This window comes from Triturus cristatus, chromosome 10, assembly GCF_964204655.1.
Source record: "Triturus cristatus chromosome 10, aTriCri1.1, whole genome shotgun sequence".
NCBI lineage: Eukaryota > Metazoa > Chordata > Amphibia > Caudata > Salamandridae > Triturus > Triturus cristatus.
Window position 1 is genome coordinate 1,132,841,465 of NC_140593.1, and position 17,167 is coordinate 1,132,858,631.

A 17,167-nucleotide genomic window follows, 5' to 3' on the forward strand; every position below is an offset into this window, starting at 1 on the left:
AAAGCCATGCTCCCATACCGATGTGGAAACGCACCCTAGGGATCAAGCAGCTCACATTTTGCACACTCCAAATTATGGAAGGCGCTGTGCAAAAGTCTGCAACCACTTCTGTAACGCCAACGTGCAACATGGAAGCACAAGGCAGCGGAAATACACCTGTAATAAATGTATGTGCTATTTTATCCTTTAAAGTGGCTTCCATCAATTGCGTTAGTGCAAATGTTGCACTTCCACCTAATGCATACTGAACACGCTGAATTGCAACTTTTGTAAACAGCACATCAGGTATTCTGTGTTTAGTATATGTATTGAGTCGATGAACCTTTCGGAAGTGAGTACTCCGTCTCATTGCTCAGGTGTCCTTTGTGCTAATTTTCTGCCATTAGCATGTCCTGGATTATGAACCCTGGTAGCCTTACTGCATGGCATCAATGGTCTAATAATGTGTAGGATGTCCACATTCATCCCAGTGAGATCTCAATCAGGGCCAAAATGTATGGAGTAGCTTGAACTTGTCCGATAAAAATTCTCCCCAATTCTTTTCACAGTTATGAAGTGGTATATAAATGCATTTCAATCAAAGCAATGTGAATGTTTCCGGCAGAAGTCAAAAGGTTACTCATCCTAGACTGGAACTTAACTAGCAACACACGATTCTTTCACTAACTAAAGGCCTGAATAGTAGCCACCCTCCTTGATTCAGAAAGAAAGCCGCCCCAGAAGAAGTTACCAACCACTACAGCAGAAGTCCCATATCTCTCTTGCCAGGTTGAAGGGATCTTCTTTGCTGAGCAGTTAATTCCATGTAAAATGCATGCTTTGCCCATTAGTTGAGCGCCAAGACACCCCCGGGTATTCGCGCCCTTTATAAATCCCATTAACATTAAGTTCATTATGTTATTTACAGTTGTAGTTAGTCCACTGTTTTTTCAAAGAGGTGCCTTTTACTTGAACTTGGCTTATTTATTTTTGCTCTTGAGTAGTAATTATCGTAAGGAGGTGCAAAGGGCCTTCTATCAATATTTCATTGGTTTAACAACTGTTCCTACAGGAGAGCATGCGTACAAGAGGTTTTAGTTGTAATTCATATCACATGAGTCAAAAGTTATGGGAAGAATGTATATTTAAAAGTCCTGATGAAGGTGGACAAGAAATACAATTTATTTCCACCGAAACGTGTCGACGAAGATTAAAAAATGTAATCCGCCTGCACTGAATGATTGCATATGAAAAATCAATTCATGATTGTACAGTGCCGTCATTTAGTGGATATGTATTAGTTTAAGGGCCAATGTTTGGGCCTGTTAATTTCATTCCTTGTGATTGTGATATCTGTTTTTTGTTTGCCATGGTGTATATTATATATGTAAAATGAACTTACAGAAGTCTTTATAATAATAATAATAATAAGCATTTAATATATTTTTACATATGTATGTGGTTGTTTCATACTGTTCATAAGATATTGTTGGAAAGTACAAGAGTTGTATTGGTGTGTAGGTGTTAAAAGTAAGTGTGCAGTATAAACTTTCACCTAGGGGAATACTTTTTAAGTCCTTATTCCTGTTCATGAATAGGTATCCCCTAGATCAAACCCTCATGGGTCTCATGCAGGCACCTCTGTAGTTCCTCAGCTCCCCTGTTCTTCCAAGGTGGGAGGCCGGGCTCGAAGGGAATATAGCAAAGATGACATTGGTTCGGGCTGTTTCCAGGTGATCTCACTTATTTGGTTAAGACGAAGCCTTACTAGTATTTTCTGCATTGTATAGCAGACTGCAACTCTCCTGGTCATGTGAAGAGATCAACCCATGTGTCAGATTTAGTACTATAAATGGACCAGTCCGGGGTAACGTGGTGTCTTAATTAGTGATCGGACCAGGCTATCACATTCACTATCATTGTGGAACCAGTTAGGGTGTTGCATTGAGTCCTATTTGGCACCCAGGGATGAGGTCACATATTTTGTTGTGGGATGCGCCCAGGTCAGTATGTCCTATTCAGTGCTCACGGTGACTCATAAATAGTAGTACAGTCATGGTTAAACAGTAACAACATCACATTGCCAAATGTAATATTCCTACAAGTCGACCCAACCATGGTGCCTTCTTCAGCGCTGATGTGTGACGCTTCCCTGGCGTGGCATTCAATATTGAAAAGTGCCCTACCCAGGGTATTCTGGTTTTCATACCTCACCCTACAGATACAGCTGAAAAACCTCTTTTTCCCAGTATCGGTCTTAACTTCTCATTTACATGCTGGGCTTGTCCACCCGTTACATCCCACAGTATCTGGGGGTGTCAGTCAGCAGCCCACTGAAGCATCCTTTCATCTCCAATTCCAAGTCATGTTATTTATTGACTGGTGCTGGAAAGCCGCAGAGAAAGGATTCCTGTCTACAGGCCAGATGTATCAATATTGGGAATAGCGTTTATCTAATTGTGATTCTCTGCAAATCGCAATTAGGTAATCATTATTCCTAATAGGTCGCAAATCAACCTTCCTCATGAATATTAATGAGGTAGGTCGCCATTTGCGACCCGTTAGGAATGGCTAAGATCACGGGGAGGGTGACCTGCCAGGGTCAGCAGGCTACCATGTCTGTGATTGCTTTTAAATAAAGTAATTTTTTTTTAAATGCAGCCGTTTTCCTTTAAAGAAAATGGGTTTGCGTTTAAAAAAGCAAAATGAGAAGTTTTCCTTTCATTTTTTAAGAGCAGGCAGTGCCGTGAGACCACTGCCTGCTCTGTAAAAAAGTTTTCGCTACCATTCCCAAAGGGAAAGGGGTCCCTTGCGGACCCCTTCCCATTTGTGAACGGGTTAACACCTACTTTGAGTAGGTGGTAAAATATGAATGTTTTGCAACCACATTTCGGTCGCAAAACATTCTTACATACCACTGCTATTTGGTATTAGGAAGGGATGCCCTAAACACGCCCTTTCCGAATACCGAATTGGTATGTATGTGCAATTCCAAATTGTGATTCAGTAACATGTTACCGAATTGCAAATTGGAATTCACATATAACAAAATGCATTTTACTGGTCGCAAACGGCCCAATTATGCGAATCTGGCAGTTTGCGACCGGTCAAATGCATGATACATGTGGCCGTAAGTGTAGATTCCCAGATTGGGGCTCCCTATGACTTCCAGGAACTGAAGGTGTTAAACAAAGACATGTGCCCTAAGTCAGCCGGCCAGGGGTGAGGTTTGATCCACTGGACCCAGAACCAGACACTTAATACTTCTGTTTGTGTTTTTTCCCCCAAGGAATATGGAGTGCCCTTCATGGAGACCAGCGCCAAGTCAGGGATGAATGTGGAGTTGGCCTTTATGGCCATTGGAAAGTAAGTACTCGCCGCCAACTGAGTTGCAAATGTGATTCCTGTTATCCTGAATCGCCAACTGTGCCTGCACCTTTAGAGCCATTGGTCGCCGACAAACATTACACCAGTTATGCAGTAAAATGGGGAAAATAGGTGATAAAAACTTTTAAAAATATAATTAAAAAAATCGATAAGGTAATTTAAAGTAAGACTCACTACCTCAAAGTTGCTTGACTGGTCTGCAGCCCTTGTAATGGAATGAGGGAGCAGGATAGAGCTTATCCTTGGACAGGACGGAGAAGGGACCTGCGTTGCCAAACTCCACTGGACATCTGTTAAACTGCTGCAGGGATTTCTTACAAGTTCTTTGCTAAGTAATCCCATTTTTGGAACTCATTGTGAGGACGTACCAATGTCAGCTGTATGCGTAAGGTGTTGCACTGGAGGTGCAGACGTCAGCTCGAATCCTGTATTTGACCACACCTTTGTCCTACAATTTGTGGCATTTCAGTGCCTCCAGTCTACTTTAGAAGCGTTAGATCATGGACGTGGCCACTGTGAAATGTTAAGCTGTGTTCTGTGAGATATCTTTAATAATATTCTTTGTCTCTAGCCTCCAGAGTAGTCTCACAGTTTGTGGCAGCTTCGAGTTCTAGAAGTTATTGAAAGAGTCCATGAATCCTGGACCTGCCCATGAATTTATCAGCAGGAGCTGCTCATTTGGATGCCAACAACACTAAATAATTCAGCCAGTTTTTAAAGATTTACCCAGAGCATATTTAGTCTGGAGATGGCTACTTTTCCCCATACCTAAGGGGCTGGACTAGAGGTTTGCAGGAGCTTTTAGTCTGTTTCATCGCCAGTGGCAGTGTGGTTCTTGTGGCTGTCAAGGTTGATGACACATGTTTGGGGTCTGCCTGATTGGCGCTGTCAGGATGTAGAGAAGGGATTGATTTCCAGCAAGGTGCCCTTGTGTCCTGGTGTGGTGGTTTCATCAGACCTCCCTGAGTTCACGTGCCCAGCAAGCTTTCCAATAAATGAATCGCCACTATTAGCTTTAAAGATCCTATCAAGTGCTTTCCTCTTGGTGAAGTCAACAAGGCCTGCCTTCTTTATTTATTTATTTTGCAAGTAACTTACTGAGATTTAACCAACCATTATGGACATTTTCATTATTTAAATTGACAATAGAAACTTTCATTTCTATTAAGAAAAAACGGATAACAATCATAAGAAATACTAAAGTTGATAAGGATCTAAAATTCATTTCTTCCAGCCTCCCCAAACTTAATTCATCTTGCTGCCTTCAAAGCACTAGAACTGGGGAGCATGAAAACTGCTGTTCGATGGTGAACCATGCAGAGAGCGGGTGCTTCTGTTTTACATTTAATATATGAGGCTCTGACACCTTGGCCCATATTGTATATAGGGCGCACTACCCCAATGTTACCCCCCTCAGGCATACCTTCAACTGGGGGCGCCAGGTGAGGACCAGGGCAGTACAACACACAAGATGATGGACGGAATGTTGCACATTGGCAAAACATTCACCCCCAGTCACAGATCTGGGTTTAATCCATCCTTATTTTGCTCACCACGCCACCCCAGTTCAGACATGGCCATATACAAATCAGTCTTGACCCTGTGCCTCATGGGGACAGTCCAGCCCGAACTGCCAAGCCATGTCTTCCCTGGACCAGAATCAAGCATCCTAGGACCGGTTTCTGGCTATCAGCCGTCATCAGCCAGGATAGCTTGACTCCAGTGGCGTAGTGAGCACGGGACCCACGTCTGGGCATACCCTTCCCACATAGGGCGAACAGCAAAACACACAAGATGATGCACGGAATGTTGCACATTGGCAGAACACCTTACTACAGTGAATGTGCTGTTCCCAGTGCAGCCACAAACATCAGTCTACAATGAGAGCTGTGCATTACCAAAATGCAGGCCAAGTGTTTGAATCCACTTATCACTGTGCAGGCAACACCCCAGGCTTAATATCAAAGGCGAGGGGCAGAGATCACCCTGCAGGCGGGTGCAGTGAACGACTACTCCCACATGGAGGTGGGTGCCCTAAGGGTGTGGGGGTCACTGGAGCCTCTAATACCCAATTTCAAGAGGCACCCTCAGGGAGTAGACTGGCTGCACCACTTCTACATGCTGAGGAAGCAAAAACAACAGTTTCACACATTTGCATGTGGGCACACCGCCGTTCACATAAGGGGACGCGCCATTAATATCACTGCAGCACACGTTTTAGCTCTGGTGTGACCTGTATTACAGAAGCATCCACGTGCCCTTTAATAATACTAAAGGGGTTGCGAGGTACATAAAGAACGTGCACACGCCCTTTGCACCACCTACTGCACTTTTCATAATACAGCTTCAGGCACAAGTATGCAAATGCTGAGGCATTAAGTCCCAGACATTGCCATAGCTAGCATTCTGTAGTTTGACAAAATCTTACTTCCATTTACAACAAGTCTTAGGGCTCAGGGGTAATCCCATGGCGGCCTCCACCCACCATCTCCAATACACTAGTTTACCCATATCTACATTTTATACTCTAACACTGTGCTCAAAAGCTGGCAGGAAGCAGTGCTTAATTTGAGCTGGTGGTTTCCGGTGCTCTGCACTGGCACTTTGTTGTCAACCGCAGTCCCCAGCACTTATGACAGTCTGCCACATAGTGGCACTGTGTTTCTAATTTAGAGAAGAGCACAACAGCGTTTGTTTATTAATTCAATATTCATTAAAAATGACTCCTCCCTGCCTCCCAAGCCATTTCCATAGCTTTGAGGGCCTGGAATAGTCTGAATTGTCACACTTGTAGCAGTGTGAGGGTCAGTAGCTGTGTTGGTGCTCTCAATGGCAGCATGGCAGGGGCAAGGGGTGGTGCAAACAGCAGTGGCTTCCTAATGAGGGCTCTGGCACCAATTTTTTGTTTTTTTTACAAATTATGCACTGGCAGGAATGGCACCACTGCTGAGGAGTCCAATCAGAGATGCGATAATTAGTTGGTAGAGTGTGCATTTAGAGTGGACTATCTGGGAAGAGTTTGGGTGTAGTTGGAAGGGCGCTCCAGACTGGCCGTGCTGAATTTGTGGCTGTGCTTAAGCATGAAGGGAAACAAAGAGATGTAAAGGAAATTGGCGCACATCCGTGCATATGTACCATTGGACTGGGTAAGAAATTACTACAATGTGTGTATGCTTGGACAAAAAGGTTGCCGTTGTATTATGTTAACCACAATAAGAGCTGCTCTTAGTATAGTGACCACTGTGAAATTATGATTGACTTGTGAGTGTAGGCATCTCACAACATGTGACGGACTGGTCTCACACCCCACCTGGTGTCATGCTTCATCATAGACCAGTCCTCGCCCTTTAAAAACTTGGTTTGATAGAGGGCGGGCATACACCTGACAAGGATGCACTTCTAAACTAAGTGGGGGCCCGTGAGTAAGTGAGTGAAGGTAAAAATCATTATAGTTATCAAATTATGGGTTTTAATATGACTGGTAACTATATGATATTAATATGTATACTAGGAGCAGCTCTTATTGTGGTTAACATTTGTTGTTGGAGGCTGCTAGCTCACAGAACCCCACGCCTCTAGTTCCCCTCCCCACGCATCAACGTGGGGCTCTCTTGTGTTTATGACGTTGTATTATGCCTTATAGACTCAAGATTTTCCTTAACTTAAGTTTTCACTTCACATAAATTCAGTTTAGTCAGTTGGTGAAAAAAACATTTAAAAATCATTCAAATGTGAATTTCCCAGGCAATCCTGCTGAACCATAGAGTTTAGAGGACATTACTGGAGGGACTCGGTAAAGATCATAGTAAAAAATAAATAGTGCCAGAAGTGGCCGAGTATCCTGGGGGGGGATATGATTTGTGATTGAAAAAACTGGATGCAAGAGCTCTTATTAAAAAGACCTAAAGATCTTTTCCAAGGGCAGCTCACTCGGAACAGGGGTGGTGAGGCGAGGGGTGGATCAAAAAAAACTTTAAAAAAATTAACTTACCTTCTCCGCCATTGCCTCTCCTCCGTCCTCTTCAGGTCTGCTACAGCACCGGAAGCACTCAGGCTTCCGGGCTCTTCCAACCAATCACGACGCTGTGGCTGTCGAAGCGCCCTGTTTGGATGCTCAGGCAGTGCCTGGGGAGGTTGGGCACGTTCGGTTTGGCAGGCCCTAGAGAGATGGACAAACTGTCATGTGCACTTAAAGGAGTGCAAACCACTCCCCCCTGCTCTGGCGTCAGGGAGCCAGCCCCGCCCGACTCCCGCATAGTAAAAGAAAATAATAACGTCTTGTTATTATCTTTTTCTTTCTGGCACTGACGAAATAGCAGTGGGGCGACGGTCCTCCGCCTTAGCGGAGGAGCTGCCACTGATCACTTCCACAAAGAGACTTCCAAGCCTTTAAAAGAGCGCTTTAAACCAGGACAACACACGGCTGCTCCATGTGAGACTGCCTGGCAGCTTTCATCTGCAGAATCAGTAACTAGTGAACTCTCTGAATTTATGGATGAAGGACATTCAGACAGACATAGCCAATGGGGCACACTCTAGTCTTCTGCAGTAGCTCAAAGAGGAGACCAGGTAAATGGTGGGTCAAGTCAGATGCCCTGGGGAAGTACAGTCAGTGCCCCTTTACAAGGCACGTGCACAGTTTGCATGTTTACCGTGGTGAGAGTGATTAACTTTAGTCGGTGGTTGCAGGTGGGCCCTGCTGGCACTCATGTTTTTGGGACCGGCACTTATTTTCCCCATCAGAATTTGACCCAGAGCAAGTGAGAGAAAAAACACAAAAGGGGGCTAGAAAGAAGAAGGGAAAGATGGAAAACCAATGACAAAGAAAGAAAGCAGGGATGAAAAAGAACCTGAAAGAGTGAGATAAAGAATGTCTGATGGTGAATTAAAGAGACATGAGGTGGAATCAAGACCATGCAGCCTTGGTATTCAGCACCATCAAAACTGGAAGCACAGACTGTGGACTTCTGAGCAAAACTTTGGGCACCGGCACTTACTGATTTACAAATTAAGCACTGTGGTGAAACACAATGCCCTGTTAGAGCGGTGGGCCTTAAATACTCGTACCACAGCTCTCCACCAAAGCACTATGCGTCAGCGCTTAGAAGCCAAATGTAGCCTCTGTGTCACACTAATGAGTGATTGACAGCTCAGGATCGAGTAATTGAAACCGTGTGTGTCATACAGAGCTTGTCGGGTGTGTCAAACCAGTAGCAGATAGAAAGGAGAAAGGGAGTGGTGAGTGGTTAGAGCCATTTAGCCCAAGGAATTGCAAAATATGTGTGTGGTTTTTTAAATTATATGTTTTAGTGTTAGCCATGCTAGGAGAACTGGGCTGAGAATTATTTCAGTAACCAAGCCCACATTCGGATTCCTCTTCAGGGTTTTTGTCTAACACTGTCTGTAACAACCAGCAGGGGTGTGCACTCATAGGATTTTGAAAGGCCCCACGACTGCCGCATATACACTTCCCACATCTTCATCCTATACTATAGAGGTGGGTAAACCACTGGAGGCTCCAGTCAGACACCTGGCTCTGGCTCAGCGCGAGGAACTCCCGCTCTACTCTCTCCTGCACAACAAGTTAAAAGCAAAGAATTAACATTTGAGGTAAAAAGGAACAACAAATAAAAACCCATTTAGTGGCTGATGTTTACGCAGTGAAACCAGAAAACAAGGAATTAATCCCGGCTTCCTCACTTATCCGGATTGTTTGATCTTAAGCAAATATTTTATTTCCTCAGTACTCCTTTTTCTTCTTTATACCTATGAAAGCGCCTTCTAATACCTGAATTCAGAATATCAGCTGTGCAAAAAAGTATTGTGTTTAAATTAACAGACTATAATGTTGCTCTTTCTATAAGAATCTGGGCCACCTTCATGGTGCACATGACAACTGACTGGTCTCTTAGGGCCAGGTGTACAAACTTTAGGAATACCGATATCCTAATTGCGATTTCCTCTGAATCGCAATTAGGAAATCGGTCTTCCTGATATATGAAACTCATTGAGTTTCTTTCAAGGATTCCTTGTTGGTCGCAAATCGACCTACCTTATGGATATCAATGAGGAAGTTTGCAGTTTGCGACTCATTAGGACTCATAGCCATCACAGGTGGCCAGCTGAGGTCAGCAGACCACCATGCTTGTGATTGCTTTTTAATAAAGCAATTTTTTTTTTAATGCAACCCGTTTTCCTGCATTTGAAAAGAAAAATTGAAACCTTGAAGTTTCATTTTTTAAGAGCAGGCAGTGGTCTGTGGGACCACTAACTGCTCTTAAAAAATACTTTTATTTACATTCTCAAAGCAGAAGGGGTCCCTTGTAGCCCCTATCCCCTTTGCAAATGGGTTGTATTGCATTGTATTGCATTGTAATTGCATTCATATAGTGCTTACTACTCCTGATGAGGCGTAGAAGCACTTTTTCGGCGAGTAGCACTCTACTCCGGGACCCAAATTAGTGTTGAATTAGTATAGTGAAACATGCAAGCAAATTTGAAGTGGTGGATCGGTTAGTCAGTTATTTGGATTCAGAAGGATAGCGGAGGGATATAAGAGGAAAAAAGGTTTGTATTTATATAGCGCTTGTTACCCCTAATGGGGTGTTGAAGCACGCTACTCCGGAAACCCATAAAGGATTAGTGTTGAATTAGTATGGTGAAACATGAAAGTAATTTGAGTGGTGGATATGTTAGTCAGTTATTCAGATTGAGAAGGGTTGGGGAGTGGTAGAAAAGGGAAAAAGGTTTGCATTTATATAGCGCTTGTAACCCTGATGGGGTGTTGAAACGCTGTAGTGACGAGTAGCTAGCTACTCTGGAACCCATAAAGGATTAGTGGTGAATTAGTATAGTGAAATATGGAATTTGAGAAGTGAACTGGTGGTAAAGTATTACTGTTTTGCAACCGTAATTCATTGCAAAACAGTATTACATACCATAAGGATTCATTATTTGGAAGGGACACCAAAAACATGCCCTTCCAAATACCGAATCGCAAATGCAAAAAGCAATTCACTAACACATTACCAGATCGCATTTTGTTCTTTTGAAAAACCTTTTTTCCAGTCACAAATGGCCCTATTCTGTGAAAAATGCTTTGTATATCTGGCCCTTAGTTCACGAATGGCATAGAGTAGAGGCGCTGTGCTAGCACCATTTTATATGATTTTAATGAGACATCCATTTCTCAGAGAAAAATATAACTTGCAAACCAAGTTCAATATTCAAGGACATATCAAGACAGTGGCGGCTTGCATAGGGCGTGCTGGGGGCGGTGAACAGCCAGGGTGGGGGGTAGTAAACTGGGACATACGACGGAACGGAGGAACGTAACAATTACTTTCCTCCGTAATGTCGTATGTCCGAGTTTATTACCGCCCCCCCCCCCCCCCCCCGCCACTCCCCCGCCCCGCAGCACGCCCTATGCGAGCCGCCACTTCTAGCCCAAATATAGTTCACTCTCTTCAAGAGTTGTGAACTGGGACACGGTCTCTGTTCCAACAACTGTAAATTGCTGGCGCGTAAAAAGTGTGAAGTCACCTAACCACTGTGCAGTATTTCTCTATATGAAATCCTTTCATTTTATGAAAGGTTCTTGTGGAACGGCTGACCCTCAAAATAAAACCTTTAAAGTAATGATAGCTTTTACTGTCAATTGTAAAACCTAGGAAGACGATTTTATATTCGTCTGGTAAAGATGTCGCACCTAAATTGCACTTAAATAGTCCATGTTATACGTTAAGAGGCCAACTTTATGGAATTTGGCTTAATACTGCCATCCTGTGGATATTTTGAGTAATATTTTAGATACTTTATTTTTCTCAAAAAGAACACGAGGCCAAATTCACAAAGCTAAATCTATGGCCGTGATTTTCTGCTGCACACATTGATTTACTCTTGTTCCTAGATGTAAATCTCCACCTAAATGCACCCCGCTGACTCTGGGCGGAGATTTACGACTAATGGTAGGAGTTTATCCCCCACTCCAGTACATGAAGGTATGGGGAGTTAGCCCTTTTCTTTGTGCAAATTCGGGGCCTAGAAAGCGATATCTGATGAATCAGAAATATACCCACAGCTGAGTGTAGTCATCAAATCAATACATTTAAATTACGTGAAACACACTAGGCTCCACACAGAAGACAGAGAGTAAAGTTTTCCAACCATTAAGTTTTATTAAAGGTTAAATGTTTGCATGTTCCAAATCATCACATTTGTATCAATCAGTAATGAATAAATGAATTAAATGATCAATATGAAATTCAAATCAATCAAAATCATATAACTAAGAAGACAAATTGTTATAAAGTTGTCTCAAAGGAAAAGTTCAAGTAAATCAGTTTTTCCATAAAGAGAACAACCTTTCCTGCTCTAAGCTGTCTCGAAAGTGGACAGAAGCATGTCTCTCTACACATTCCGCTCTGAACTACCTTAAATCACACAATTCTAACATTTGCTGGATCTGCACATGGTTCGCATAAAATGCTCAAATTAGGGTAAAGCATACGGATACAATCTATGGCTCATTAGTTTCTCAGGATCCTTCACAATGCAGCTTCTGTGCTACAAACTTACCTTTATCTGCAACAAACGAGATACATTACACTCTGCAGGTGCACTGTAGCCACTAGTGATAACATTCTGCATTTATCACATAAAGGAAAACATTTCACATGAGAAAGAAAGCAAAAACACATCAAGTTTGTAAACTGTGAGTTCAGCTTCTCCTAGAAAGTAAATACACCGGTGACATGAAACAAGATGGCTCCTAAACGTTAGCCATAGTAAACGCGGGCCTAGATTAGCTATGGTCAATCTAAACATAAATAATGCATAGTTTGTAGCATATGTGTGTTTATATGTGAAAGTTGATATAATGCAAAAACATTTAATATGAAAAATAACCCTATCAGTGCCTTGTGCAACTCAAAATATGACGAAAGTTAATACTTGCAATTTTAAATGTGTATTTTACATGAAAATGTAGCTCTAAGTATAGTAAGCAAGAATCTCCATCTATGCTATGTAGAACTACAAATAAAACAAAATAGAGAACCAGGCGCCACCAGAGGAAAATAAACCACCTCTGACGAACATGGGTGCAAGCATACTCAAATATATTCCACACTTTAGCTCTGTCCTCTTCCCCTTGTACCGCAGGACATTTGGAAGCCAGACATCAGCTGCAATTTGTGTTGTGAGCCGTTGTGTGTGTACGTTTTTGGGGTATGCAATCTGCTATTATTTGTCTTCAAGTGCACGGGTAAATTATCGATAGATGAACAATTTACCCATTTGTAATTTTCTATGTATTGAAAGCTGTCATGTTTACATATTTGACCTATGTAGGTGACTCCAATTTATACAAAAACAGACTATTTTTTCCTTTTTTTTCCCTTTTTAATATTTTTTTCTTTGTAAAATGGAATGTATATGGGTCATTTGATTTTTTTATTTAGTACATTTTATTTTTAATGTTTTTTAACTTGTAATGATAGGATATTTATAGTTGCCTACAGTGTGGACAGTTAAGACAACTGTTTGTACATGGATCTTTTTGATTTTATGTATTTTGTATGGCTTTTTTTTACATTTGCACAATTTGACATATGGATGTAGGCAAAGTTAATAGTGAAGTGACTACTTTTTCTTTTATTAGTTTATTTCCTTTTTTTAGTGGTTGGTCTTTGCACTGGTAGTGTTAGACCCTGCCTCCAAGAATTTGTATGTGATTTCCTTGCAGGACCTCTGAGTGGGCAAATGTGACGTGTTTGCATTTGTATGCTCCTCCCCGAGCCCTCCTTAAATTTCTAATACCTCTTCCCATTTTGTAGTTCATATTTGCCATTTTCCAGTCACTGCCTAGTGCCTCTCTCACATTTACACCCACAATATAGACCTACTTGCGCCGTCCTTCGCACTCGTGGCAGACAGCTCTTCACGTTAGGCATCAGGACCACGTACTTTTGTGATTTGCAGTTATGAGTACGTGAAGTAGGACCCCTTTATGTATTCATAATAGCCTGTTATGAACCAGACCCAAATTAGCTTTTGATTGCCTTGGCATTAGATTTTGCCCAAGCTGTCTTTATTTTCTATCTCGTTTTCTTAGTCCTCATTGGTCACCAGTAGCGGCTCCTGGAGGAAGTGCTGCGGGGCGGTGATGCGGGGCGGGGGAGGGGCAGGGTGGGGGGTAGTAAACTACGGCATACGGCCGAAAGAAGGTAAGTAAATAAATAAATAAAACGAATTACATTGAGCATGCTGCAACGCCAAATGGCCATGCAATGTGCCCAATGTCATTAGTTTTATTAATGTATTTATGTACTTACCGCGGTTCGGCCGTATGCCGTAGTTTACTACCCCCCACCCTGCCCCTCCCTGGCCGCACCGCCACGCAGCACTCCCTCCAGGAGCGGCTACTGTTGGTCACACATTTTACAGACTTTGTCATTTCTGTCAAGGAAGAGACTATCGCGTGTCCAATATGTATTTCAACTCTCACAGTCCCATTCACGAGGATTTTGCTATGTGTCGGAGCGTGAACGTCAATTCATCAAAATGTCAGGAGTAGCGGAGACGACATCACACGCCATTTAACCTTCGCGCTCACTCATACACGCATGCTTACACATACACATATTTACACATTTACACACTCATTCATACATAGACACTCTCACCCGCAAGTGTGCACACAGCGTACATTTAAAATCATTTTTTACTTACCTCAGCTGCCAGGGAGGATCATATTCCAGAAAATTGTAATTCATTCTTGATTACATTAATTGTGATAAAAAAAATATGATTCACTATTATTTTTAAAAAGAATTGACATAAAAAAGAGCAGGGAAGTGGAGCGGCTGCTGTATTCCAGCCACTGATTTCGCCACCTCTGAGGCCAGGGCTCACAAAAGCAGTGCCAGGGGTCACAAGTGGCAAACCAGGGGTCTCAGATGAGACATCTGCCGACCCCTCAATGACGTCCATGTGTAGGAGTGATTTTCTTAAGCCCAGCTGTCTCTATATGATCTGTAGACAATAATAGTTAGGATTTATATAGCTGACAGTATATGAAATATTTGAGCTACTAGATATATTTTGGAAGTACTCTTTATTTGATGGCCACTCTGTGTCCTAAAATGGCATAGATTCTGGTGTATGACTAATGGGGTGAGGCCGTTTCAGGACGAAACTGGTCAGCCTATCAATAATAAACATATATAAATATCCCTCAGACCACAGATAAAATGAAATGCTCCCATGGGAAGCATACTCTGTTCATGTTCTCTGAGCAAAACTGTGCTTCTTATTTTGTTTTTTGTTTTTAGCAAGCAAACCTATTCCATTCATGAAATAAAACCTGCTGCAGTAGTATAATTATGTAGGACACTCTACGCCGAAACGTCTCCAGGCGCTGGGAAGTCAGATGCCTTCAGTCCTCATGAGGTCTTGATCACGCTCAGAATCTCTAGTGGCACGGCTCTGTCCTAATCTGACAGGTTACTCTGAAGTAGAGGACTGTGTCTGAAAATCGAAGCGCGCTGGTAGTGTTGTTGGGCAGGTAGAAAAGTAGTGTTTATGTATTCTGGAGGCCATCCAGAAATGGCTGGGTGAGAGACTTTGACAGAGATCGAAAGTGGGCGCCAGCATTTGATGTCATTGAAGAATGACTACAGAATTTTCAGTTTGCGGGCCTTTTTCTAGACAGGCCACTTTGGACACCCTTTAGGGTGTCAGACTCCGTAACCACTGATTGATTTTACAAGGTTTGTCATAAAAAATTTAATGAATATGACGATACGCGGCGTCAAGATTGTGTGTGCGTCATTGTCAAAACTTTGAAAAGGCAGAGATGAAAATGTTGAGGCGGATAAGGATTCCAGAAGCAGAACAACCTTTCACGACTCTGACTTAGAGGCCAAATACACTGATGAAGAATTCTGGACAGACTCCAGAAACTGTTATCTTGAATTCCGAATATTAAAATACTTATCTGGGTTTACAGAAAAAAACATTTCCCACTAACGCTAACCATAAAAAGATCCAGAAGTCTATAATATACTAATAATAAGACATTGTAAGGGGACAAAAATCTGAATAAAAGCCTTGAAACGTAGGTCAACAGGGACCTTATGAACATATCAACTACTTTTGCCTCCGGTAGCTCTGAATCTTAAACACCATTTGTAGTTTGTTATTTAAAAAACCCCTCAAACAATGAATTAATGTGCTTTGGGTGACATGAAATCCCACAACTAGAAGGTATTACGCAAGACATAAAGTACGTTAGCTGCATTGACACACACCTGGGGAAATGAAAGGTGGTCTTTTATTTGGGATTTCCATTCTTTGGGATCTTGCAGGAGGATTTAAAGATTCAAGGTAATAGAGTACCACCCTCTACAACACTGCTTAAAATAGGTGAAAATCTACTCTTTTGTATTGATTCACAAGTTCATTTAACGATATCGCACTAATTTCAATGTACCTTTTCTAATGCTTTTTACAAATTTATTTTCAGCGTTGAGTGTCTTCTCTGTGTGGACGTCCTGTGCTCATTATCTGATGTCATGCAGGAATATTGATTTAATTGCAAAGTAAAATATGGAGTGAACATTTACTATGATGCCTCCTATGAGGAACCGCTTTACTGGGACCTAAATTCTTACCAACGCCCACTAATCTAGTCGCTGCTTGTCCAGGAAACAATTATATCTTAGTCTATTCTAACCACTGCCTGTAGAATCTGCCTTGTCTTCCCATCTTCCCAGTATTCCTTTCCATAACTCCTTCCCGCTCCATCCTCCCCCAGCCTCCCCCCTCCCTTTCAGCAACTAAAGCCGGCCCATCTGTCCCTCAATGCAATATAGTGTCTTGGCCTTCCCCCAGGCACTTGTATATTTCATAAGACGGTGTGCCATTCAGCTGCTTTTAAAGGATGCATTTAATTTTCAATAGTATTGGTATGAAGTGACCCTTGCCACACTGGCAGCTGAGAGCTTTACATTCGGAATACAATCAACAACAGAATTTTCAACCATAGTTGTCTTTTTTAGTACAAATTATATCACTGAGAAGAAGTAACACATTTTTGATCCTTAAAATCCTTTTAGCCAGTCACAGGAGGATAGACCAATCCTTAGAACACATCCTATGTTTCTCCCTTGGGTTGCTTGCATTGTTCATGTCAATCAAACTATTCAGAAGCCAACATTTCTTCCAAATCCACAATAACTCACAGAAAAGCTGTTGCACGCACTAGATGCCCGAGGGATGGTCAATGTCTACATGGACAGATCAATAGTCATCAGAAAGACTGACCACCTTTTCTTTGCTTAGGGTCAGCAGAATACTGGAAATGACATCACATTGGCAGGTATTGCCAGATGGATTATAAAATGCATGCACGTGTGTTGTATGCTTGCCAATAGGATACATTTGGACTATGCTATCGTATGCAATGTTTGGCCTTTGGGCACATAGCCATATCAAGATATGCCTGTTGTCAATTTGATAAACTAGATTCTTCACTGAGCCTACCCACTACATGGCAGAATAAGCACAGCATGTGCATCTTAAAATTGCATGTCCTAAAAGAATTGTTACAGTTAAGTTACTTTTTTCTTCCATTCACTTCCCCTCGAACTCAGGGTTGGTGCTTCCATAAGGTGAGGTGTGACAGCAGCCTTAGGGTGCTACCTGGCGATGACACTCTCCAGATGCTCTCCCGGCTGATTTAATCAATTCCTTCTTATTGTGTGCAGGAAAAATCTTAAGACTTGACTTAGTCTGGTTC

At 42.2% G+C, this 17,167-nt stretch overlaps 1 protein-coding gene across 1 annotated transcript in view; it reads left to right on the forward strand.

Annotated features, from left to right (window-relative positions):
- The window catches only part of RAB26 (RAB26, member RAS oncogene family), an 875,198-nt gene that overhangs the window by 852,758 nt on the left and 5,273 nt on the right, over positions 1-17,167 (forward strand). The window contains exon 8 of the mRNA XM_085629407.1: positions 3,269-3,345. Coding sequence (XP_085485533.1) covers positions 3,269-3,345 — 77 coding nt within the window. The remainder of the gene's footprint in view (positions 1-3,268; positions 3,346-17,167) is intronic.